Source organism: Micromesistius poutassou, assembly GCF_964030765.1.
Source record: "Micromesistius poutassou genome assembly, chromosome: 11".
Taxonomy (NCBI): Eukaryota; Metazoa; Chordata; class Actinopteri; order Gadiformes; family Gadidae; genus Micromesistius; species Micromesistius poutassou.
In genome coordinates, this window is record NC_140281.1 from 8,811,540 (window position 1) to 8,838,052 (window position 26,513).

The 26,513-nt window shown below is 46.6% G+C and overlaps 2 protein-coding genes across 2 annotated transcripts; one reads left to right on the forward strand and one right to left on the reverse strand.

Moving 5' to 3' along the window:
* Positions 1–728: 728 nt before the first annotated feature.
* foxh1 (forkhead box H1) lies at positions 729–3,267 on the reverse strand (the record flags this gene model as incomplete). The annotated part of the gene is made up of 3 exons (XM_084474878.1): positions 729–1,830; positions 2,058–2,162; positions 2,749–3,267. 3 exons carry the CDS (start codon positions 3,265–3,267, stop codon positions 754–756), a joined length of 1,701 nt encoding a protein of 566 aa, XP_084331004.1. The 3' UTR covers positions 729–753.
* Positions 3,268–6,746: 3,479 nt separating this feature from the next.
* ppp1r16a (protein phosphatase 1, regulatory subunit 16A) lies at positions 6,747–22,855 on the forward strand. The gene is made up of 11 exons (XM_084474955.1): positions 6,747–6,860; positions 11,587–12,808; positions 13,886–13,956; positions 15,290–15,435; positions 16,586–16,689; positions 16,970–17,094; positions 17,461–17,586; positions 17,978–18,053; positions 18,474–18,603; positions 19,843–20,005; positions 20,460–22,855. Exons 2-11 carry the CDS (start codon positions 12,562–12,564, stop codon positions 21,069–21,071), a joined length of 1,800 nt encoding a protein of 599 aa, XP_084331081.1. The 5' UTR covers positions 6,747–6,860; positions 11,587–12,561; the 3' UTR covers positions 21,072–22,855.
* Positions 22,856–26,513: the final 3,658 nt, after the last annotated feature.

Consider the following 26,513-nt stretch of genomic DNA (forward strand, 5'->3'; position numbering starts at 1 on the left):
CTTCAGGAATACAAATGTGCCATCATTCATAGTCAAGTATAAAAAAAGACAAAAAGGGATAGAAAACAGCAGTACCATCGATTCACTGCCAAGCACAACCACCCTTGGCATAGCCTGATATGTGTGCGAGGATTTGAAAACTGAACAAACATGGGGGAAAACATTATGTAGGACGATAATACATGAACTGTAAACATTAAAATAGTGCAAAAACCATGAACACTTGCAGTGTATATTGTCCAAACTAACATAGTCCTTTCCGTTCAGAGACTGAGGTAGATATTGATTAAATTGTATATAAAGTGTCTCCAATGATTGCGACTTTATTTTTCGGACATGCAAGGTAAGATTTGAGTAAAAGAATTACCCCCATATATTTATCTTTTCCTCCTGCCTAATGTAAAAAAGGACACCTCTTTATGATGTCTCTTTGTGTGAAAGATCAGAATTTAAACATTCACCCGTCAGAGGTAGGTTCGACAACAGAAACACACAGACACATTCTCTCATTACAATACCCTGATTTAAAATAATAGTGCAAATAACAGCCCCAGTGCAACTGTAGGTTTAACTCCCAGGGTCTTGACCAGTCCCCCAGTTGTTCTTCAGACTAATACTGACACAAACAAGTCTTTTAATTCTCAGAAGAAACACATGCTCCTCTCCGGATGATAACACTCCTCTTCCCAACTCGTCACATCCTGTGTCCATAAAACGTCTCTTTGAGTGGCATCACATACGAGTACAGGCCTGTCAGTACTGGGGGTACCTGTTGAGAGGAGGTCTGTTCTGTAGTGTGTACTGACCCAGCGGTGGGTGGTGCGGGTGCATGTGCGGGTGCGGGTGCGGGTGTGGGTGCGAGCTCTGACTCGCCGGCACCAGCACGTCGAACACGCTCTTGTTGGGGGGCACCGACTGCAGCATGCTGTCCAGGTCCATGAGGATGGCAGGGGGCTGGATGGAGATGCGGCCGCTGGGCAGGATGGGCCAGTAGGTGTGTCCCAGGAAGTGACCGGGCCCCATGGGCGACGCCCCGTAGCTGTACAGAGGCAGCCCTCCGTGCAGCGGGATGAGCGGGCCCCCGTTGAAACGCATGCTGGGCGGGGCCACTGTGTTGGGAGGGGTGTACTTGGCGTAGGAGGTGGGCAGCTCCCAGGGTGCCGGTGCCCCGTCCCGCCGCGCCGACTTGTGCTGCGGGGGCCGGCAGTCGTCGCAGTCATCTGAGCCGGCCTCGCCCCCCGCCGACGTGCGCTGCCCGCCCCGGGCCGGCGGCGGTCGCCAGTCCTCCTCCGACAGGGAGGAGGCAGGGCTGGCCGAGCTGGCCGAGGCGCTGCGCACGGAGGAGGTGTAGCGTGGCCGTGGGGAGGGCCGGAGGTGGAGGTGGTGCTGCTGCTGCTGCTGCTGCTGCTTGGCTTCCCCCCCCCAGCCGTCTCCGGCGTGGGCCCGGCCGTCCGCCTCGCCCGTGCTCGGGGGCCGCAGGCTGTGCAGCAGGGAGTCGATGGCGAAGGAGGAGTCCAGCTTGGGGCGGTACAGGTCCTCCCGTGGGGGAGAGGGGTAGGAGGAGGCGGAGGAGGAGGAGGAGGAGGAGGAGGTGGAAGAGGAGGGCAGGGATGTGACGTTGTTTTCCCGTTGAGGGGGAGGGGATGGCTCGTCTGCGGGCTTGTGGGTGTGGCTGTGGAGGATGTAGGGGGCCAGGTCCTTGGCGAAGATGGTCTCGTCCTGCCGCGACACGGCCGTGTTCTGCCTCTTGAGGAGCTCCAGGGGCACGCGGCACAGCTCCACGGCCCAGAAGTTGCCCTTGCCCTGGGGCTTCCCGGGGTCCTTCAGCACCTACACGCAGAGAACGGAGGAGAGGGTGTAGTGAGTCTCAAGAGAAATACAACCCGGCTTCGCTTTGCACCAAGCAAACACCGCCACAGAGTAAACAAACACACACTTATTTGATGAATGCTTCCGCCCAACCCCGCCCCGCCCCCCACTCCCCTTCCCTCTCTTACAGTGTACCCACAGTATATAAAGCAACAGTGGGTGCGAAGACAAGTCTAAAAGACACCAACCTTCACAAAGCAGTCGTATGAGGAGAGGTTGTGTCTCACTGAGTCCCGCCATCCCTTGTAGTTTCCTTTGAAGAATGGGAAGAGAGTACTGATCTCCTTCAGGATCTAGACAACAAAAAGGAGAAGATAAATGATTATGCTGTTACTTTTAGAACTAGGAAATATGCTTCAAGCATTTGAAAACTTAGGCTGACACAAACATACACATAAACACTCGTTAAACATAAACATAAACACTTTTCATTTGTAATCTGTTACCTATAATATACAATATAATAGTTACTAAATACAACCAAATGTCCTAGACAATGGTTTAATTTAGATTATCTACACTCCTTATCAGAACACAAACCGGTGCCTGGTTTATCTAAAGGTACGGTCTTATCAAACTTAATCGGTGTCATTGAAATGTCACCCAGTTACTGTTCAGTGTCACCACAGGAAAAGCATAGTGATGCGTCATTGGTCTATAATAGTTAAACCAAACAAAAAACAACAACTGTCCATCCCGAAAAAAATATAACATTTTAAATATTTTAGGACTTAATACGATGTGAGCGGCTTTTGGAGTCAAAAACGCCATGCGTAAAATCATGATCGCAGGGCGCAACTCCAATGCGTAACCGTGTCCACCTTGCCCGGTATTAATGTTTACGCAAACACCCATATGGACCTAGTGTTTGACATTTACCTCTGATAACGTCAGTTTCTTCTCCGGGGAGTTTTGAATCACCATGGAGATCATAGCGAGGTATGAGTATGGAGGTTTCGGATACCGCTGATAGTTCTTCTTCCTACTGCACCCGGAGTTCTTCTCCACGTCAACATCCATCGCTTCACGCCTTGCGTCTGTGACCTCCATCCTGGCGTGAGGCGTCAGGTACGGAGGGGACCCAGACAGTAAACAGTTCTCAGGTAGCATAGTTGTATCCATAGTGGCTGTCGCACCGGTAGACCTACGTGGCTTGGGGTTTCCTCCTAGCGACTCCAACCGGTGCGCCTCTTTGTCAAACACATGGGACGAGCGGTATCCTCCAAAGCCGTGTTTGGATGAAGAAGAGCTGCGGGCTACACTGCGGTGTGAAGGGTTATCATTCCTCGTGTACTCGTTCACACTGTGGGAGTCAAGGTGAGGGTCTCGGTGTGTCTGGAGGTAGGGCCGCGCGGTGGGTGCTAAGCCCCTCTGTTCCATCCACGGCTGCTTTGTCATGCTGATCAGCAGTCCGTGGTTGGACGGGTTGTCGGGGAGGGGGTGGGTGGGTGGTGGTGGTGGTCAAACAGGACAACTGAGGGGGGTAGGGCGAGAGAGGGAGAGTCGGTCCTTAACTTCTGGCTGGCAGACTAGCCTACTGGCTCCAAGCGGACTCTATTTGAAGAGCAAACAATTAACGGTTTCATGTAAATCCCGCTGCGTAATCGAGGAGAGAATGGAGCATTTAGAATGACTGGTCGCCACGGGGGGTGGGAGTGGGGTGGAGGTGGGTGAATGAGTGTGTGGGGGGGGGGGGGGGGGGGGGATTTATGATTTTAAAAAAAATCAACAGCACTCCTACATGTTTGCTATAGGGAGATTTTATATGGGAGAATTTGAAAAGAGTATAAAATAAAATCCAAGTTAAATCCAACTGCTTCCGACTTTAATTGCCAAGTTAGGCCTACACATTCCAACAAAATTGGAATAATTGTCAACCAAAACGGTACACATTTGTGTAGAATAGTATGCATTTGTAAACGTAACCCATTAAAAGAAGTCGGGTGGAGTAGGCTATAATGCATTTGAAAAAACTATTAGTCAAACACGCAATCAACACTTTTTAAGGTAGCAAAGCAATATACATTAGGTATGCTAATATACAAAACTGATGTGGGTTGAACATGTAGTGAGAGAATGCAAGACCCTTTTGCACGAATAAGGACGCATTTATCTCCAAATCATGCTTCTCTTTTGAGTCCTAATGACACGTCTATTTGTGTGTGTACGTCTTAACTCTCTGGAGACAGGCCTTCTATTATAACCCATATAAAAAAAAATGCATTAAAGTGGACAGGGCATTACAGCTCAAGCATGTGTGGCGCCATTAGGAAACTGTGAATATTCCTATTTAAATATGAGATGTACGTCTAAGTGCCCACGACAGCCAACATCAGCTGGGGGTGCATTACGCACACCGGGGTCTCCACGCCACTATACAGAACTTCATTCACAGTGAAATAATAAGTTTCGGGAATGCACGTCGTTCTTTGTTCGGGTTAATGTAGTGCTAATGTCTAAACCCTTGCTTCCCAGCAAGATAGTGAAAACAAGTTGGATTAGAATGACTCCCATTGGCAAACCAGAGACAAGTTTCTTCCAGAGAGGTACCGTTTAGCATATGCGGGAAACACAGGGGCAATTAAACAACATGTGTGGCTTGTATACCGACAAGCTTCTACATGTCCTGGTTGGGACTTGATTAATCCGATCAACCAAAAGAGATATATATGTGCTAAATTATCAATGTGGGAATTAGCCTCCATCCACATCCAATAAACATAGCACTTGACTTCACACAATCCACATAAACATGCTGCTGTTTCAACTAGTGCAAACAACGCTATAAGCCCTTGGCATTGAGTTGAAACAAGTGTGTATCATGTAAATTAAAGTGAATGCATCTGCGATTCTTTTTTAGGTCGTTTGTTGTTAAGGAACAAACTTGCAGTTCATCAAGTAGCCCACATTTCTTCCTTAACCCCAATTTGATCTTACCATGAACAGGGCAGCCAATGCGGTTGAGATGGGGTTTCACTCCTAACGAATCTGCGTTTTAATAAACGAATGTGTGTTTATACGACGACCTTTCAGGAAGTCTGAACGAACTTGGAAGTGGCCCACCTCCTCCACTTGCAGTTTCGGTAGTGAGTTGAGATAAAGGTAATCGTTTCGCCCTCTGTGTGTTACATTTTAGCATCATTCAAAAAACGTTGGTATAAATGTGTTAAAGGCTGTGTGCAAAAAGTGTTCAAATATGCAAGGTCAATTAAACGTGTTTAAGATCAACTATTATGCTGCATAAACCGAGGTAGGCCATTGGATCGCATGTAAAAATCTGCACACACCTATTAGATATATCCAGGACATGTTTCCTTAATATGTAGCTTAGGCCATTCCCTTTTAACAACCAACCTAATACACATTCCCATGTTATCAGCAAAGAGAAGGCCAATGCACCCCCAGTCGCTGCTTCTGGTTTCAGTGAAGCTCCAAAACATAATTTGTATCTGTGCTATATTGCTCAAGATAAGGGTTTCAGTAGATTGCTTTACCTGCCTTTATTGCCTATATGCATTTGATATTCATATATATTTATGAATAGGAAGTATCTTGTCACGTTAACCCCTCAATGAGGCCAAAGGTATGGTGACAATGATCTCCAAACAACCCTTATCAGAAATGTCCACATATATCAGTAGGCCTACCTTTAGAAAAGCCATGTGTGCAACTTGTCCTAACACTTGATTAGACCCTATTTGTGCGGCCTGTAAACACAGTGACAACGACCCATGCAAAACAAATGATTTGAATACCACCACACAGTCTATCCCTTCCTCTCTACCATAGAGCTGGTTAATAGATTTTGGGTGGATTAGTGACATGAATGGTGGACCAAATGAATAGGATGCCATCACAGGACATGTGTACTGATTGTGTCTGGTCAAATCCTACTTCCTAAGCTGTCTTAAGATGTCACCCGGACTAGAGGAAAGTCAAGCTGAGAAGGTGAAAAGAAGATCACTCACTCGTTGGCCCAATCTCTCTCTCTCTCTCTCTCTCTCTCTCTCTCTCTCTCTCTCTCTCTCTCTCTCTCTCTCTCTCTCTCTCTCTCTCTCTCTCTCACACACCCAGCCAACCACCCACAGACACACAGACGCTCAGACGCTCAAAACATCCGTTTTCACATTCACACACACACACACACACACACACACACACAACGATATCTTAAAGCTTCCAAAATCAGCTACAATAACATGACCATAGCTAATGTTGTTTCTTCTGCCTTTATACTTCCAACTAGAACATGTCTGCATAGACTGACTTTTATTAATGAATATTTAATATTTCCATCCACCATCCAATCAACTGGAAAGTCAATAAGTGCTGTGTTATTCTTTCATGGTAGCAAATGTACAGTATTATGTCTCCTCTCCCTATATAGTTACTCTATGTTGCTCACCCAGAGGAAAAGATGGACTGCACTAGATGCTCACTGATGGTGTGGCTTTTCCTCTGGCCATCAGGGCTCTGTCGAGTGTCACTGCTGCGTTGACTTGCCAGGTCATTGAAGGGGTCAACAGATTAAGGAGTCAAATCATTGTCTAACTGGGAATTGTGTGTGTGTGTGTGTGTGTGTGTGTGTGTGTGTGTGTGTGTGTGTGTGTGTGTGTGTGTGTGTGTGTGTGTGTGTGTGTGTGTGTGTGTGTGTGTGTGTGTGTGTGTGTGTGTGTGAAAATGTGAAAACGGATGTTGTTTGGTGTTTCTGGCGAATTTCAAAAACAGTTTCCTGACTTTGCAAATTGATTGCAGGATAGCACTTTTTGTTGTTGCAACTTATCATCACGGCCAAACATGTTCCTATATTACTCATCCATTGCACAATGTGGCCCTCTAGTGGACGTGGGAGCGGCAGAACGCGGTGGCCGAGCGGCGGCGGTTGTTATGGTGAAGCGTTTCCCCTGAGGGTCGGCGACGGCAGCACCTGATTCAGTTTCAGAGAACCACCAGCCTACGAAGGAGGGTGACAGTCAACACGAACTCCACAGGTACGTTGAAATGTGACCTTCGTTTCATGGTTCATTCCCGTACGCGACGGGTACTGTTTCCACATTGAACAAAGTATTTCGTTTAGTTTAGTACCACGGCTTTTATAATGTTTGTTATCCATTTCACTCAAGGAGTGCAACGCGATTTGCTCCTCCGACGGAGGCTAGCTGTGAAGCCAAGCTAATCCGGCGCCCGCCACACCACACAATAACGCACTTTTACGGAAGAAATACGTCTCAATTCGACGGTTCGTTTATTTGGGGCAGTTCTTTACTTAGTTACTATTAGTTTGGTGGGTTTACAACACTTGTCAGAGAGCGCGTGGCTCCTCCAGAGAGACGCCGTGTGGATGAATGGATCCAGGTGGTGGCGGCGGCGGCTACCTGTCAGATCACCGACCACCTGTCGGTGCTGCTGGTCCATCGCCTCGGTGTCACCCCTACACACACTACACCGTGAAGGGGACGAGGGGGCTACGATGACATTCACACCAGGTCCAGACTATTAGGGGGTTGATCAGGACGGCCGAGGGTCGTATGTAAAGGATCATTTCCCGTAGGGTTTCACCTTTTCATTACCAACCCTGTTAGAGGGGATGCAGAATACAGGGTTGTGGACGGCGTTTATATTAGTACCGTGTTATTCCGGTCCCGAATGGTTAGATGTCGTGTGCGTGTTGATTTGGACACAATGGAGTTGTAGGCCTATCCAATGTAGGCCAAAAACAAAAGAAGATCAGATAAAAAGCGTGTCATGCTTTCTTGGTAGATCTGTGGTCAAAGTGCTTCTTGATCGTATGGACGCTGTAAAAGGTTGGGGGACTTTAGCTCTTTAAATCTCCTTGTGTATAGGCTTCTACGCCCTACACATGATTTCTTCCAATAGATTATCATTAGCCGATTGCCTATTGCCTATGGTACATAGACCAAAGTCCGTTTGTAAACAGCTCACTCCCATTATGACAATCCCAGATGTGTTTCAATGAGCGTTTTGGTAAAAATAGAAATGCATATCTACTAGCTCTAACGTTAATACGTACACAATAAAAATAAATAAATGAAAATGGAAGATAATTCTAAATGTTTATCTACTAGTACAGAGTTTCAAATGAGTCATTGTAACTCACACCTATCACAAAAACGTAAACTCACACATCTAATTCTCGGGTCAAGGCAAAAAAAGAAAATCTGAGTAGGCGTTGTCAAAGATTTTTTCAAATCCTAGGCCTTGAACTTGGTCAACAGCAGTGTTTCGGTCTTTTGGATCAAGAGCAAAAGCAACAGTTTATTCGTCATGTCATCCTCTTAAAGAATCAGCCGCCCTATTTTTCTCTGTGGCTCTGTGCTTGTACAGGACATGGCCCAGGCTTCCTGCGTAGACACAGTACGTAGAGCCGTAGTACTCACTCTGTCACCTCCCCATCCTTCCTCCCACGTCTTTACACTCTATCTTGGGTGCAGTCTTGCCTCCACATCCTCTTCCCCCCCCTTTATTTATATATATATATATATATATATATATATAAGCATGCCTTCTACTAAAAATGTGTTTCTCTACTAGAGTTCCTGTATCTTCCTCCTCTGTTGCTCTGGCCTTGTGTTGTGGCTTTACATTTTTCTGTGATTACTAAGGCAGGCTAGCTCTACCTACTGGCAACAGGATTTAGGGCCATTTTTGCAGTTTCTGATTGACCTCCCACTTCACAAAACAAGATGTTTTGTTGAAGCCCCCCCCCACCCCCCCCGGGGTGTCTCACACTGGTATTTCAGATAAAGATTGAGGAGAGGGAGCTTGTTACATATTTGGCTTGTTGTGCTGATTCAGTTTGGCAAGCAGGATCATTCTCGATTCACAGCTCTGCATCGAGTCAGCAGGGAAATTGCTCATTGTTTAATGGCTCATGGCTCATGCAGGTCATGTCAAATGGCCCAGTGGACTGAAACAGTGTTTTCGCAGTTTGGTTTCCTGAGTCACTGAAACTGTTTTTCTACTCATTCTTTCCCACTTAAAATGTTGTTTTATGGGTTTTTTGAATCTAGATATCCAGAATCCTTGTCTGGTATCACTCCAGTAGTGTCTAACTGTACGTTATCTTTTGAATATACATGTGTTCCTTAGGTTTATGTACAACCGGGCCGGTGAATGTACAACCATGTGTAAACATATGGGTCCACAGTCATCCGTAGATGACTGTGGACGAAGTACCTGACAGCTGAAAGGTGTGGTTCAGGTGGTAATTTGCAGTTTCTTGCCTTAAAGGTCCAATGTGTGTGAGTTAGTAGCAACCTCACCCCTCCATTTCCAAACACTACGATGGCCTGTGGCTTCATTGGTGCCACTGCCAACAGGTATTGCTGTTTTGTGGAGAAAAAAAGTGTTTTTATTCACACAGCTCTAGCCTGTGTATAAATCAGGTTAACCAATCGCATTCTGGTATCTTTGTCATAGTTACCGTGTTCAGTGTACATATTGTGGGATAGGGCTGATGTAGCAGCCTATTTACATTTCTCCCACTCACTCCTCCTATTGCCTCCACAGTAGTAAACTAGCACAATGCCACAGTGTGTGTGGGGCTCTATCTCACCTGTCCGTGTCAAAAAGAGGGTTAAGCTTCTAGGACTTCTAGGATGTATATATCTAAACACAATAAATAATGTATAAATTAATACCGTAGCTTACATTTACACCTTTACCTTAGTTAACATGAACAACATTTGTAAACACAACATTAGTAAATGATGACTAGACCATTAGTTCACTGCTATTTAACTGTTTAACGCAGTAATAACCATTTAGTAATAATTGAGTAATGTTGATTAATAGTTAATGATGGTTTCTTTATTGTTAAGTGTTCCCACCAGTACGATGATCTGCTATTGGCCAGACTTGACTCGACTTTTTCTGCATCTGAGCAGTGCGCACATCCAGCAAGCTAGCTTTGGCAACTTTGGCATAACTCATCAAATCAAATTCCTCTCAGGATTTCTCCAGTGCTAATTGCTTGTTTAACTTGGAAATCAGAAGTAACATGCACTATGTCACATTGACTTTAGCCTTATGGGAAAGACAGATAACTGCTTCATTAGGATTATCCCATGACTGGTGAGTCAGAGAGTTGACAGCGGGCCGTGCTGTCTCCATGACTCATCGTCCTGTGGTCTGATAGGACAAAATAGCTTATAGGTGTATAATGCAACTCCCATTCATGTATATTTTGATAACTTGCAGGCCTTTTGAAGTCAGTTAGATGTTCTGCTGCATTTGATTTGAAATACTTTTGTCTGAAAACAGGTTAGTCTGGTCCACTAATATTGACTCTGTAATAAAACTCTGACTGATGTTGTGCAAGCTTAGCTTAAGCTATGTTCACAATCATAGGAGTTAATGCTTGTGTGGCCTTGGCTTGCCTGCGATTTCACAGGTCTCCCGGGAGTGTGAACCTACGGCCTGAATCTGAGGAAATCCTTACATTGTGGGCAAGGAAAGATATATGAATAGCAAGAAGATAATACAACAGCAGTTTTGGCTCGTCTAGTCTACTTATTTTAATTAAATACATGACTTATGATACAAAATTATAATAAAGAGAATAGGATAATGTCATCCTTGATCCCTGTCTAGTTTTATCTCTTCCATCAACTCCCTAAAATAGTTTCTATAAAAGCCCCCCCCCCCCCCAAAACAATAGCTTTGAATCTTGAGAAGAACTCTCCCCTCCACCACATCCTATTAGTAGTCACACACACACACGCATACACTAGGGGTGTAATGATACACAAAAGACACGATTCGGTACGTACCTCAGTTTTTAAGTCACTGTTCGCTATGTTTTTCGGTACAGCAGTTTTTATTATTTTAGATTTATTAAACAACGTGTCTGTGACACACACGAGTGTGTGATAATCAATAAAATAAACAAAACAAAACAAAAAATATATATATATATATATAATTTTTTGTTTTGTCTTTCGGTACCAGAATTGAAACGTGCATCGAACCGTTAGACCCGTACCGAAAACTTTTGGTGCGTATCGTTACACACACACACACACACACACACACACACACACACACACACACACACACACACACACACACACACACACCGCCCCCCCCCCCCCCCCCCCCCTTCCGTCAACGTGGCGCGAGCATGCTAATGCTGCAGCGCACCGCGTTCACTCTCCCTATCTGTGTGAGTGCCTCCAGTTGACCTTCCTCCCTGCGCTCGCTCCACTAAATAATGGAAGAGGTGCATGGAAGGAGCAGAGCCCGCGAGACGTGTAACCCCGTACCGGTGGAGGACTGCCCCATGCCGACAGAGGGGCCGACCGTCACGCTTGGATCCTCCCCCAAACATAAAACCCATCATTGCAGGCTAGAATGCTGGGCTATTAGGCTGCTCCTTGTAGCTGACTCCCCACGCCACTCACCCGCAGCTGCTGTGTACACTCAAAGGTGAACATGGCCGCCATGCAGCAGGAGCGTGTCTTGGACGGCGGGGTGTGTCAATCATTAATGAAAAACGTCCCCGTGTCTCGGGTTTCCTCAGGGATAGAGGCGGGAGAGGATGGGAGCGGGAGGGGAGGGTTGGAGGGAGCTCAGGGGTTAAAGATAACAGGAATAGGAGTGCTGAGCGTGTACGGGCGATGGTAACCTACACTCAACAACACACACTCCCCTTCTTCCTATCCCACTCACCGTCGCTCTCGTTCTCTCCATCCACAGGTGAACACACCCAAAGGCGAAGGCCACTGTGGTGAAGCGGCCCCTGGCTTAGCCGTGGTCTGCCGGGGCGACCCGTTAGACGTTCACAGTGGGCCACAAACACAAACACTCACCCTGGGATTACAACCTCCCCTGCTCCACTCCGACAACACCGACTCCCTCACCTTGTGGTTGTATGAGGCCTTGTGCAATGTTAAACCCCCCCGTGAATGTGCCTTTTCATTCTCTGGCGGCTGGAAACCTTTTTTTTCCCTTCTGACTCCTAGGAATGTGTGAGCCGGTTCCTCAGCTGTAGCTTTATTTTGCAACCATGGCCTCCTATGACGCCCCCGTTGGATGTACACGCTGCCCTGGCCCGTCTCTCTCTGAGCGGGTTGGAGGGTAACCTCGCCGACTCCCCTCGTTGCAGAGAGCTAGCCTGACTCTGGTCGTGTTTCACTCTCACTCTACATCGTGTTTTCTACGTGCCCGTGCTCTCCCCCCTGTTTTTTCTTCCGATTTTTGGACAGCCGCATGGACTACGATCTTTTGAACTTGACCCTACTGGGAGTTACGCTGATGTTGGAACTGTTGGATTGTTTATTTTTTGTATGACTTGGAGGTGAATAAAGAGGACCCGGGGTTAAAGAAGATGGTGAGCCCGACCTGGCTGCCGTCAGCATGTCTCTGACGTCATGAAGCCACCTTAAATCCACCTTGCTCGCCTGATTCTGGTTTGGGATTCTGGAGTTTGGATGGAAACAAGCAATTGTGCTTACCGGTATTTCAACCAGAGCTAAACCTCACCTCCGCATCGCAGGAAGGCCCGTTTCCATGGGGCCAACCGGATAGGGCTCGGAGCAGGTAGACACTGGAATCAACCATAAAAGTATCTTTAAACCCCAGCAACAACAAAGACAACAACAACAACAACAACAGGAAGAGGCCAGGGTAGGGTAGGGGAGAGGGGCCGGGCCAGGGGGCGGTGGCGGTGGCATGGCAGCAGAGCACGGCGAGCTGCTGGGAGAGATGGCCACGGTGGTCCGCCTGAGCGCCACGGAGCGGCTGAAGCACGCCCAGAAGCGCCGCGCGCAGCAGCTAAAGGGCTGGGCGCAGATGGAGAAGGACTCTACCCGGGGCTCCCGGGCTAAGGCGGACAGGAAGAAGGCCCGCACCAGGAGGGTGACGTTCCCCGACACCATCACCCTGCTGGAGGCCGCCTCGCGCAACGATGTGGAGGAGGGTAGGTGACACGCACATGAACAAATGCATTGACAGACAGACACACACACAGGCATACACAGACACACACGCGCACAAGCACAAAAACAAATGCATTGGCAGACAGACAGACAGACACACACAGATGGACAGAGATGCACACGCACACACAGACAGGGACAGATGGACGTACAGATAGAAAGAAACAGACAAATACACACACGTACATAGACACACAGACAAAAAAAACACACACACACACATGGAACCCAAAGCAGTTTGTTAGTGGTATTTGACTCCCAGCCATATATAGCAGGCAGGACAGCCTGGTAGTTATGGGGTTCTACTCCAAAAAAAAGTGTGCTGGGTCGATCCCCATGTCGAAGCTGCTTCCTTCATTCCTTCACCCCTACCTGCTCTTGTATTGACCTGCATCTCAATTCACTAAGTTATTATGGGTAAGAATGTCTGCTAAATGACTAAATTGTGAATCGTAATACAAAATCGTAAAGCATATATATTTATATATATAAATGACAGCAAAATGCATACATTACTTTCCACTGTTAAAAGCGTAGTTTGTGCCACTGCAAGGTAAGGGCTTGAAGGGATAGGTCAGTTTTCATTTAACTACAGGGAAATGATGTAGATTTGATTGGAATTGCCAAAGACACTGCCTAGGAAACTCTTACAAGCACTTGAAGTCGATGCCACCATAGAGTCACTGCAATGTAAGACCGCAATAAGGGAAGGGGACCACTTGACTATCTCAGACTGTAGGACCTTGTGAGCAAGCTTCTCTAAAATGGAGGGTTAATTACTAGGGGTCAGGATATTCGCCCTAGTGAGTCAGAAGAAGCATGACCCACTATAAAGTTCAGGCTGATGAATATTGAATACTTGGTTATTTTTAAAGGCAAGGCATGCTCTCTCTCTCATTTGTTTGTTTTTTATTTATTTATTGAGACACACACACACACACACACACACACACACAAACCTGATATCCTGATATCCCTAAATGCCGGGACTAATTATGTTTCTACCAAAGGGACTCTGTCAAGTGAGTCAGTCATTGTGTGTGTGTGTGTCTCTGCAGTCAGGGAGCTGGTGAAGAGTGGAGTCAGTCCGGACCTGTTCAACGAGGATGGACTCACAGCCATGCATCAGGTGAACACACACACGCACACCTCCAATGTCCCCAATGAACTCATTTATTTATTAACAGCAAGTTGACTCACCGTAGTTATGGCATGTACAATGGACTTATTGTGGAGGCACGACAGATTTTATCAGAGGGCCTTTGAGGTTCAAACACCTGCCTAGTGCCTACACATTACACCTGGCTTGCTTATGTATTTGCACATACGCACGGATGCACAACCTCTACCTCCTGGCAGTGGCTCAGGAGGTAGAGCAAGTTGCCTGGGAACTGGAAGGTTGCTGCTTCGAGGTATGAGACATGGTTTGAGAAGTGAGACACCTCGTACGTGTAAAGACACCTAACCCTAACTGCTCCTGACGAGCTGGCCTTTAGCTTGCATGGTTGACACCGCCGTTGGTGTATGAATGTGTGAATGAATGAATGAATGAATGAATGAGGTAATAATTGTAAAGCGCTGGCCAAAGGTATGTAAGCGCCATATAAATGCAGTCTCTTCACCATATACATTCACACTATGGTTGCAGTTTTTTGTGGCTTACTCTATAATCATTTCCTAACAGCGAGGTCGGTCTCCTCTTCGGTCTGTTTGTTAACGTTTTGCTCAGTCCCAAGCAGCTCACCAGCCACGGTTTGCATTCTATTTAGTCTGGCCTGTAACATTTCTGCTAGTGTACTCAGTAAAGGTTGGCTTATGTTTAAAAAAAATCTGACATTAACTCTAAAAATCCCAGATTCTGACTCAGCCACTGGATGTGGAGATAAGGCCAAAGATAGAATGTAGCATCAAGCCTGGGATCCTTTTTTGGACCTTTTTTAAGGAGTAGTTTGAGGCATATCTGTCTGGTATGTTGGTGTTTGGCAACATGCAGCCAAAATACAGACACTGGATCTAGAAATAATAATAATGACATCCAGCTAAGCAGAGCCCTATGTCTTTTCCCTTATTGTTGTTCTCTCTCTACCGGTCTTCGGATTCTAGCGCAAGCAATCATGTCCACTGATTTATTGTTTGACTTCATTGAACAAAGCCATTAAACAATAAACTGAGTTATAATAGTTTTCGATAATGGATGATCAAAGAAATAAAAGTATGTTCTCCACCGTGGTTTGACTGGTTACAGTGGGGGCGATAATCCACGCTACACGACTGGAATACATTTAAAACCAAATGGCCCACTGGGCTAACAACCTCATTAGTTATATAAACACACCTATCTCTACAATCTTTATCTGCTACAAGCTGCTTTGGCACAGCAGTGGGCACACCATTGATTTACAATGGTGCAGTCAAGATTATTAATAAGTTAATAAACCCCTCTCTGTTCCTCCCCCCTGCAGTGCTGCATTGACGACTTCACCGACATGGTGCAGTGTCTGCTGGACGCGGGCGCCAGCGTCAACGCGTGCGACAGCGAGCTGTGGACACCATTGCACGCCGCCGCCACCTGTGGCCATACGGGGCTGGTGCAGCTCCTGGTGCAGGCGTGAGTCTCACTCGCTGTTTGCATCGTGGGTTTTTATGTGGTGCATGTTTTCCCTTTTAATGCACACCTAGATCACCAGGTCTCCATAGGCAAACACACATGAACACACACACAAACAAACGCGTAGAAACACACGCATAAAGAGAGAGACACACAAAACAAACGCGTAGAATCTCAAACACACACACACACACACACACACAGCTCTTTGTGTCACTCTCACTCTCTCTGTCAGTAGGACGGGGAGACATTGGAGAGTAACTAGGCCAGTAGAGACCACACACACACAAAGACAAACAACAAGACACTCTGAGTGCAAAACCGTAGCAATTGAGAGACACACGCCAAGCTTCCCTCTGCCCCTGAGTCACAGCGTTGTTTAGATGGATTTAACTGCAAGGCTCACAATTTCCTTCCAGCGAGTTTCCCATCTTGAATGATCCTTCCATTGATATAATGTTGTGCTGAAAACATCTGGGTTTGACAAGTGTTTTTACTGAACTAGTTACTGTGGTAACTCCTCCTGAATGCAATACATACAATGCATCACTTCTATTGTTATTTTGTCTTAATGTGCATCTATTATTTTCATGGCAAATAGTTTCAAACGCGCCATGCTTTCAATCCAGACAGTCCAATACAGATCATTGCCTGTGGTGTTGAATTGTAAACAGCTGAGTGCGGGAATTTTTTCTAATTAATTTGTGCCTCAAAAGTAGTTGGAAGGATTCCCTGAGATCCAAAAAACTGATTTATGAACCATAAATTCAAGACGCATTTCAAAGCAAGTTAAAAGCGAGCTGTCACAACAAAGCGAGCTGTCACAACAGTGTCTGCTGAGACAGAATAAAAGCCTTGTGTGACTCAGTCGCTCTATTTAGAAACGTCTACTGTGGCCTGGCATCTCCTGTAAACACAGTCTAAGTCTTCCTGGAGAGAATCTCATTTACATAAACAAAGCAAGCTATGCAGATGCTCAACCTATGATTCCCTTGGACTGCTGTGTGTGTGTGTGTGTGTGTGTGTGTGTGTGTGTGTGTGTGTGTGTGTGTGTGTGTGTGTGTGTGTGTGTGTGTGTGTGTGTGTGTGCGTGTGCGCATTAATCTAATCGTATACTGTGTTTTATTGTCTGCTGTGTGTGTGTTTCCAGAGGTGCGAATTTGCTGGCTGTCAACGCCGACGGCAACATGCCCTATGACCTCTGTGAGGACGAGGCCACCCTGGAGCTCCTGGAAGTGATTATGGCCGAAAAGGGTTAGTAGGAGCAGGATTAGTAGACATAGGATTAGTAGTAGCAGTTGTAGTATAATACATAGTTGTAGTAGTGATAGGTTGGGTAGTAATAGTAGGAATAGTAAGAGTAACGACTGTAAAGTGATGCATCTTAAGATTGTCTTACAGCCACAGCCCTTTCGGTATAACAACAAAAAAGGATGCCTCAGGACCTCCAGGCTATTTAGCAAACAGGAGAGGACCAACATCACTGGGTTCTTGATCATCATGCCATCATACGTGTGTGCCGGCCTGTCTCTAGGGATAACCCAGGAGCGCATAGACGAGTGTCGGGGGGCGAAAGAGACGGCGATGCTGAAGGACATTCAGGCTCTGGTGCAGAGCAAAGCCGACCTGAACTCACAGGACGACAGCGGAGCCACAGTGGTGAGCCATCGCACCAGTCAAACCCGGCCTACGTGTCCTACACTTGGCTAGCTATGTGATCACAATCTGGTATGGAGCGTTGCCTGGTATATTTAGCTTATTCAAACTGCTAGCCACACTAGCACACTAGGGAGGACTGGGTGTGTCCTAAATCCACAGAGAAGTTGTACACAGAAAACCCCATTTTTTAATTATGCTCTTTTCTGCCAAAATGTGTGGGGAGGAGAAGGAGGGGGTGAGGTAATTTGGCTTGGGAACACAAGCTCTTGGCACAGAGCTTGTTCTGTAGGAGTAAGGTGGGGCTCCGGACAGGTCTGTTTTGGTTGCTATTTCTACTCACTGCATTGACACTGTCTCTGTTCACAGCTGCACATAGTGTCCGCTAACGGCTACCTGTCTGTGGCCGAGCTGTTGCTGGAGAACAAGGCCCAGGTGGAGGTGAAGGATCTGGACGGCTGGACGCCCTTGCACGCCGCCGCCTGCTGGGGACAGGTGAGCGCTGCAGCCACACCAACTGTGTGGATCCCACTGGGAGACCCCGCTAGACCTGGACCTAGAGTGGACCGGATTTGACCTGGCAGAGTGGACCGGATTTGTAGATTTGATTGTGTGATAGAGTTACGCCTAAACCGGAACACTGCATTAAGCAAAGGATTGTGTGAATGCTTTAAAGCAGTATAGAACAGCTTTAGGAACAGTCACCCCTTTGTTTTGGTATTTATTATTATTTATTTATTTTTGGTTACTTTCTAGCGATGATCTGACAACAATGTAAAAAGTAGCCCTATGGCCCTGGCACCATACACTGCGTTCACACAGTGAACTGCGTTCTCTCTGTTCTGAGCCACCTGACGATGGCTCCCCTCCGTCTGTCCTGTCCCAGCTCCAGATGGTGGAGCTGCTGGTGGCCCATGGGGCAAGTCTGGACATCAAGTCGGTCCTGGAGGAGACACCCTTAGGTGAGCCCTTCACCCAGACCCGGTGACTGAAGGTTCACACCCTCACCCGCCATGGCCACTTTCCACTACTCTCCTACTACTATAAACTAAACGCTCTCTAGATTACATCAGTATGTCTCTAAATTGTGATATGGGTTTGAGTTATTTCCCAGAGTTGCACTTAAACTTTGCTTGCCCTGGGTTTATAAATATTTAATTTCTCTCTCTCTCTCTCTCTCTCTCTCTCTCTCTCTCTCTCTCTCTCTCTCTCTCTCTCTCTCTCTCTCTCTCTCTCTCTCTCTTAATGATCAATACTTATTTCTATTTTCCTAAATGATTCCTAAATGTTGGCTTGTAATAGTATTATGTATCTAAATAATGTCACCCATTGCACTATTGTGTTAATTAATGGAGTTTTCTTCCCCCCCCCCCCCCCACCAGACGTGTGTTCAGACGAGGAGGTGCGCGGCAAGATCCTGGAGCTCAAGCACAAGCATGACGCCATCATGAAGAACCAGGGCCGCCACAAGAACACGCTGCAGAGACGGGCCTCCAGCACGGCCAGCAGGGGGTGAGACCACGGGCCCTGGCGCTGCTGGGTCGCTTTTAGACCTGGTTCAATCTCACATAACATTCATACACATTCACACATTCAAACCAAAAACAGAAACCAAGAGAGAAACAAGTTATGAAAAAAGGAACGAGTGCCAGCCCAAAAGTAAGGTATTTAAATATGTTTGCTGGCAGTAATTTAAAACATGCATTTAAAAAATATGTATACGAGCAAGTGTCTGATATTATATTGTTATAATATGAGATAATATGTTATACATATTATATCTCATATTATGTAGTTCCCACTGGTGTTTTTTTTCACTGCGACAATGTCCTGAGTTTTGTATGGCGCTGCAGACTGTGATTCGGTTTTTCTAACCACATTTAGTTTGGCATTAAAATTACCCCTAGATGCTCCATCTAGTGAAGTAGTGGACTGGAGCTCGACTGGTTTCATTCTCGCTGTTTTTGGAAGTCAAACCATTACGTGACTCACCTCAACCTACCACCTGTGCTTCTTAATCTCCTGCTCTCTCTGTGCTTGATGAGGTCAAACACCTGGATCAGGATAAGGAATCAGTTGAGGCAGAGTCAGATGTTCCAGTTACTTCAAAGTATTTACCTCTCACCAGCTGGTCTACTCTTATACCCGAACAAACACAGCCATGTTCCTACAACAAGAGCATGACTTTAGCGAAGGAGACTTTAATCCAAAGCGACTTACTAAGGGATCGAGCGATCGAGCGATAGAGCGATTGAAGCTACTACAAACATTTCAAGCGAAAGTTAAAAACGTAGCAAAAACGGGTCGTTTAAAGGGGTGATATTAGGCCACCAGGTGTGAGTGTGATCAGCCATTACAAGCCCTTTGAAAATCTGCCATTTCCTGTGATTCAGTGACATCATAAGTGATTGTTCACCTAGATGATTTTAATGATGGATAGATAAGCAACATTTGATACAGCTGACTGAGTGTCCACCTAGAGGAGGTTGTGATGGATAGATGAGCAACATGTGCTACATCTGGCTCATCTATCCAGCACACATCTAGGTGGACACTTCCACTTGTGATGTCACTAAAACACAGGAAAAGGCAGATTTTCAAACGGCTCGCAGCAGCTCATCACACTCACACCCGCTGGCAAATATCACCGCTTTAAGACGACAAAAGCATCAGAGGACGACGGAGGTCAAAACGGAAAAAAAAAAGGAGCCGTGGCGGTGCATCACTAACCCCCGTCTCCTGCGCCCGCAGGAAGGTGGTGCGGCGCGTGAGCGTGAACGAGCGCTCCAGCCTGTACCGCCGTGAGCACCACAAGGAGGCCATGGTGTGGCAGGAGAGGGGCCGGCAGCCCGAGGGCCCCGACGACGACGACGACAAGCAGACCGACAACGAGCTCAACCAGCACGCCGCCATGGTAACGCTGGAGGGAGGGAGGGAGGGAGGGAGGGAGTGATAGATGGAGAATAACTCTTACATGCACATTTGTAAAAACTAAACTAAAGTGAGATTGAGATTAAAGAACTGAGCATTTTAGGTTGTATTTATTTTTATTTATTTTCATCCTTAATTTCTACTACTACATCGTCGTCTACATCTGGGATTATGTATTTCCTAATTCCAGAAGTTTGATTGTACAGGATTGGTGCCTGGTTTAGTCTTTCACCCACACTCAACAAAATAGTACTGACTTGACCTACTTGACCTACTAACCCTAACCCTACACACAGCGATTGTCCGACCATCCACCAGTTACCTGATTGATCGCCACAAACTGTGAAGCCACTGACGGACATGACTGACCTGTGAGCGGGTTCACCAGCCAGCATCAGAGCCTCCTCACCACCTCTCTCCTCCCGTGTCTCCCCCAGGTGGCGGGCAGCAGCGCCAGCGTCTCACCCCCCCCTCAGAACGGAGACTCGTCCGAGCCCCAGGAGGAGCCGTCCTCCAGCCTGGAGAACGGCGGGCCGCCCGTCTCGCTCGCCGCCTCCGTCCCGGGGGAGCAGTGGGTCGGCGGGGGCCTCATGGACCGCAGCGCCTCCTACCAGCTCAGCCCCGCCGCTCCGGAGGCGGGCGCCAACGGCCACGGCGAGGCGGCGGCGGCGGCGGCCAACGGCAACGGCATGACCCGAGAGAAGTCCTACCAGACCCTGGCCGACCTCAAGCGCCAGCGCGCCGCCGCCAAGCTCAACAAGTACCCGGCCCCGCCGCCGCCCCTCCTCCCCTCCCCCGTGGAGGAGGAGCCCCCCGGGACGGAGGAGGAGGGCGGCGGCGGCGGCGGCGGTGACAGTGGTGACGCTCCAGGGGAGGTGGTCCGCAGTGAGCCCACCGGGGACCAGACGACGATCACCATGACGACGGTGGTGTCCACGTCGAGCCAAGTGTACTTCACCCCCGCCAGCGGGGACCCTCCCTTGCTCAAGCTCCGTGCCCCCGAAGAGGAGCAGTCCACCGCGAAGGAGCCCTGCTGTAGACTCATGTAGACACCCCCCCCCTGGGCGCAACACACACACACACACATTAAACACACATACATGAGCAGCCGTGTCCTTTGATGTATGGCAGAACATTACCCGCGTGAACGTTCCTTTAAGGATTCTTCTGGAGTTGGTTTTCTAAAGGGGCTATTTTGTTTTTGTTTTCTAGTATATGGCCTTACGCTCCAAGAAACAAATGTACATTATTAGTGGTGGTTCTTGTTCCCCCATGTCTGTTGTCATGGGGAGCGTATCACCACCTGCCCTTGGCATTAAGGGTCTCACCATTCCAAGAAGCAACAGCAGCCTGCCTAGCAATAAGGCGCCTGAATGTAGTGCATTGGGATCGCGACCAAGACTTCATATTTTAACGTTAGGACGCCATCTAGTGGCCGATATGAAATGTCTCCAGCGTTATCCACCTAATCTAATGTGGCCTCCTGCTTTCGTTGCTATTATTTATACACCCTATTTGTTTCCTTTTATAGGCACAGTCAATACTGACATTACTTTAAAACTATCTAAATCATCACGGTGTGCTAGCAAGTTTAATCACTTTTCTTGATTTGTTAACATTTCAAACTTGGATTTGATGGGGGGGGGAAGAATTAAGGATTTGATTGACTGGTTTTGATCTTCTACAAGGTGTTTTTGTTGTGATTATGAATGTTACCTATTGTACATCGATTCTTGTTCTGTATAAGAAGCCTGTGAATGTCAAAACAAGTCTTGACATTTCAGTTTTCAGACTTACAATGGAGGAGTTTATTCCCTTCAGAGCACTAAGGAATAAGCACCATGCCTGCTCGGTTTCGTTAACCATGATAAAAGTCTACATTTCTATTTTATTTTTCCAAATGGAACCAAATTATTTATTCTCTAATATATATATAGCTGTGTGCACAGCACAAATACTGACTGATCTTTGTGAGCTTGAGATTTCTGTTGTCTTGATTCTATTAGAATTTTATTTAAAAAGATGATATGAAGTCAAGTCCATAATTGAGAATACTAGTGCCTTTTTGGAGGTTTATAATGCGATTGATAATCATTTGGTCCGATATGGATCCCTGCTGAAAGTTACTGTGCAGAAGGATAATCCAAGCCATTCATACAATAGTGTAGTTGGCCGGTAGCTTAATGCACAGTTACCACCTCTAACTGACTGGAGACGCTGGGTTTCTCATAGATTTATACTCCAATGTACATTGCCTTTTCACCAAATTATTTTGTATTTTTAATGTCACTGTAGTTGATCTAATGTACCACCAAGTGATGGTGGGATTTACACCCTGTTTGCATACGAAGCAAAACAAAACGCAAAAAAAATGTATTTAATGTAAAGAATTAAGAATTCCTATATTTTGCACGGAGACGTCATCAAAGGACAAAACACGGGTCCCATATACTTTAGCTAGCATGGCTTGGGTGGAATATACTAGAGCGGAGTCCACCACCTGCAGCCATGGTACATACTCAGCAGGCTCATAAGGGTAATGAAAGAAGCCTGTGGTCCTACGATGACGGAAAAGGTCTGTTCTACTGTACAAACTGAACAGAAACATTCCACCCGTGCAAATGTATGATCGTCTCCCATTAGGAGGGAGAGGCTGTGGCCTTGACAGACAACTGAATGCGTTTCATGTTTTAACCTCTCTGCCGAGGTGCCCTGGGGCATGGCATGCCCTCCCACCGCTGGTTAATTCCTGTCATTGTTTTTTTTAATGGGTGTATTTATTTATTGAATGCCAGTTTTCAAATTGAACAAATATATAAATAAATGATGCTTTTATTCCAAAAAGTAAAACGTAAGGCGGCTTTTGTATCAGTTATCCTCAAAGAAGGAAGGGACAGGTGAGACTGTTAGGAATATAGGCCTATCCGCGTCCTAAATACAGACTATAAACTGTATGCCACCATCTAAACAAAGAGGATGGAGGTTGCAATGCCTTTGTTAATAGACAACCAAACAGGATTCATAAAAAACACACAAACTCATGACAATTTGAGGAGAGCCCTACATATCTAACAGATTAATAGGGAACTAATTAGCTCTATTGTTCTCAGTTTGGATGCTGAAAAAGCTTTTGACTCAGTTGGGGGGCAATTTCTCTATTTAGAATTGAACAGATTTGGCTTGAGCGAAGATTTTATACGTTGTATAAAATGTATATGTATATGTATGCCTTTATACGTCACTTTACTCCTCTCCTACTGGAAGAATAAAGGTGAATGGTAGTGTTTCTAACTCAATAACTCCGTGGCTGCAGGCAGGGCTACCCGCTAGTCCCAGTCATTTCCATTTATTCATTGAACCTCTGGCCCAAGGAATACGACACGAGTCAGATCTGGAGGGTATATCTATAGGAGTTGGGAGTGTGGAGTATGTCTGTATGCAGATGATGTAGCGGTCACAATCATGGACCCAGGTTCTGGCCTATACCTTTGCTAATTAAAATGTTGGAAATACATGGGGTATGTCCTTAAAGTACAGAAAACTCAGGTTGTGATATTCAATTACACGCAATAACTCACTGCAAATTATAATTTCAATGGTACTCACCCCATATCAAAATTCACTATAACTGCATAAATAAAAATATATATGTTCAGAATGAGATCAGTTCAAATGAACATCCTCCCCAGGTTATGGGGAAGAGGTGTCATGTTTTCTGGGCTTGCCCCTCTATTCAGACTCTATTCTTTCTGGAAGGATGTAGTGAAAATCATTTAAAAAACCCTGGGTTTTGGCATCAGTTCAACATTCACATCGCTGTATCTTCGACATATCCCTAATGGGCTAAGTAACGATGATACTTACCTCCTAAAGATCTTGTTGGCAGCAAGCAAAAAGGACATTACAAAATACTGGCTTCAGAAAAACTGCCCTACTGCTGGCTCCTTTGTCAATATTGTTAATCACCTACTGTACATCTCTTAGAACAGATGACCCACTACGGCTCCAACTTAAAGAGCTGGGAGAAAGACTCTGGCTGACCACATGTTTGTTTACTATTTGTATTTTTCCTGTTAGTGCTTTGTTTTGTCCCCTATGTTGAATGTGGAAAATGTTAATGTTTATACACGTTTATTTTCGCCTGCTGTTTGCCAGTCCGTTAATACAATAGCTTTTTATTAGGGCACATTTGTTTACAAGCCTAGATGGCTGATAAGATGTGTGATGACAGCTGGAGTTTAACATCTACAACACTAATCATTGTGCTTTTACTAGTAGGCTATATTCGTATCAAACAAATAGTTGGTCACTGTTCACTAGTTCTGCAATAGGCCTAGAAGGACTGAGGTATGCACTAAGTAAAACACCTAAATAGCCCAGAATCTGCACACCATACTTACAAATACTTGGAAGATGTCTTTTTTTTTTCTTTTTTTTTCTTTTATTTCCCCAAGTTAAATAATATAATAATAACATTATATGTTTTGCGTTGGATTGTGAAGGCCGCTCGGCCCTTGCGTGACTGATGTGCCCTTTGGTACTGGGTCATATAACTGCCGTGTAAATACGGCTGATCTAGAGTTACAGCACGATGAGAGAGAGAGTGAGAGAGAGAGAGAGAGAGAGAGAGAGAGAGAGAGAGAGAGAGAGAGAGAGAGAGAGAGAGAGAGAGAGAGAGAGAGAGAGAGGGGGGGGGGGGGGGAGCAGCTTTTAAAGCACGCCCTGTACTTTGACAACTTCAGCCCGTTTTGGCACTGCGCCAACCACAACGCATACGCTGCTGTCACTCACCCACGCAGCTGTCACTCACACACGCTCCTTTCACCAACCCACCCAGAGGATCTTTCTACTTTAGCACGATCCCAAATGCACCGCTGGAGATCCCATTGCTAGTTATCACTGGGATAATTGACGACATGAGGCAGGTCAGGCGACCTACGAGCTGAAACCCTGGTACCCTAACCCCATACAATATTATAACTTACAACGCAAAGTGCAACTTATAGGCTACGCCAGCGCCGTCGTATAGGGGGGAAAGGTTTTGACAATTATAAGGGCCCACAGCCCACTAGGGCCCACACACAGCCCCCAGTAGCCTCTATGACAAAATGATTATGCATACACTGAACTAATATATATTGATATGAATGAATCTGAATTAAAACAAAGCCACAAATCATACAATATTGTAATTTTAATAATTTCAATAATCCCCTTGGCCCCTTCTTTAAAAATGGGTTGGTCCACACCGCGGTTCGTTCTTCCCAGGGACGTGCACAGGAGTTTTGAGGGGCAGGTGCCGGGGGGGTGGGGTGGGGGGGGGGGGTTGGATCGCGGACGAGCGCTATTGCGGGCGTGATTGTTGACGGGGAGGGGGGGGTGGGGGGTTGGATCGCGGACAAGCGCTATTGTTAACGGGGGGTTGGATCGCGGACGAGCGCTATTGCGGGCGTGATTGTTGACGGGGAGGGGGGGGGTGGGGGGTTGGATCGCGGACGAGCGCTATTGTTAACGGGGGGTTGGATCGCGGACGAGCGCTATTGCGGGCGCGATTGTTGAAGAACACTCAGAGCTAAGTCAGAGGGCACTTTTGAATACAAGGCAAAAAGGGCAAGGGCTCAAGCCAGTGGCGTAACATCATGATGATGGCCCCGGTGCAAATATTTTTTTTGTGCCCCCCCAAAGATTCAGTCAATGACTGCGTTTACATGGATATTAATACTCCGATATTAATCAGAATAAGGTCTTAATCAGAATATGACGCTGCCATGTAAACACCATTCTCCGATTGCCTTAATTAGATTATGGTCATATTCGGAATAAGCATAAGCTGAATAAGGTATGTGGAGTATTCCAATCATATTCTGATTATTGAGGCACATTCTAGACATGTATACACCTTAATCGCATTATAATGTCCTTTCAGAATATTCGCAGCATTTTGCGACAAGCCGACAACTGTGTCACATTATGGCAACAAACTGACTTCAGAGCTGCCAACTCTCACGGTTTCACCGTGTGACACACGCTTTTGCCTGTTTACACACGCACACACGCCACACATCCAAATTCTCACGGCAAAAAAAAAAAAGCAGAGACACGTTCGTTCCTTTCCAAACTCCCCGACGGTAGAGTGAGACAGCGGGAGAAACCTCAAGACCCACCCCCCCCCCCCCCCCCCCCCCGGTCAACAATCCTGATCGCCTGCAATCCAACACTCCCCCCCGTCAACAATGCCGATCTCCCGCAATCCAACACTCCCCCCCCCCGTCAACAATGCCGATCTCCCGCAATCCAACACTCCCCCCCCCCTCAACAATGCCGATCTCCCGCAATCCAACACCCCTCCACCCCTCCAAATAAATAAAAAATATATTTTTTTATTTTTTTATTCCTCCATGGGCCCCTGACGGCGTCTGGGCCCCGGACAGCTGCACCGGTTGCACTGTCGATATTTACGCCACTGGCTCAAGCACCCCTAGGGCCCTATG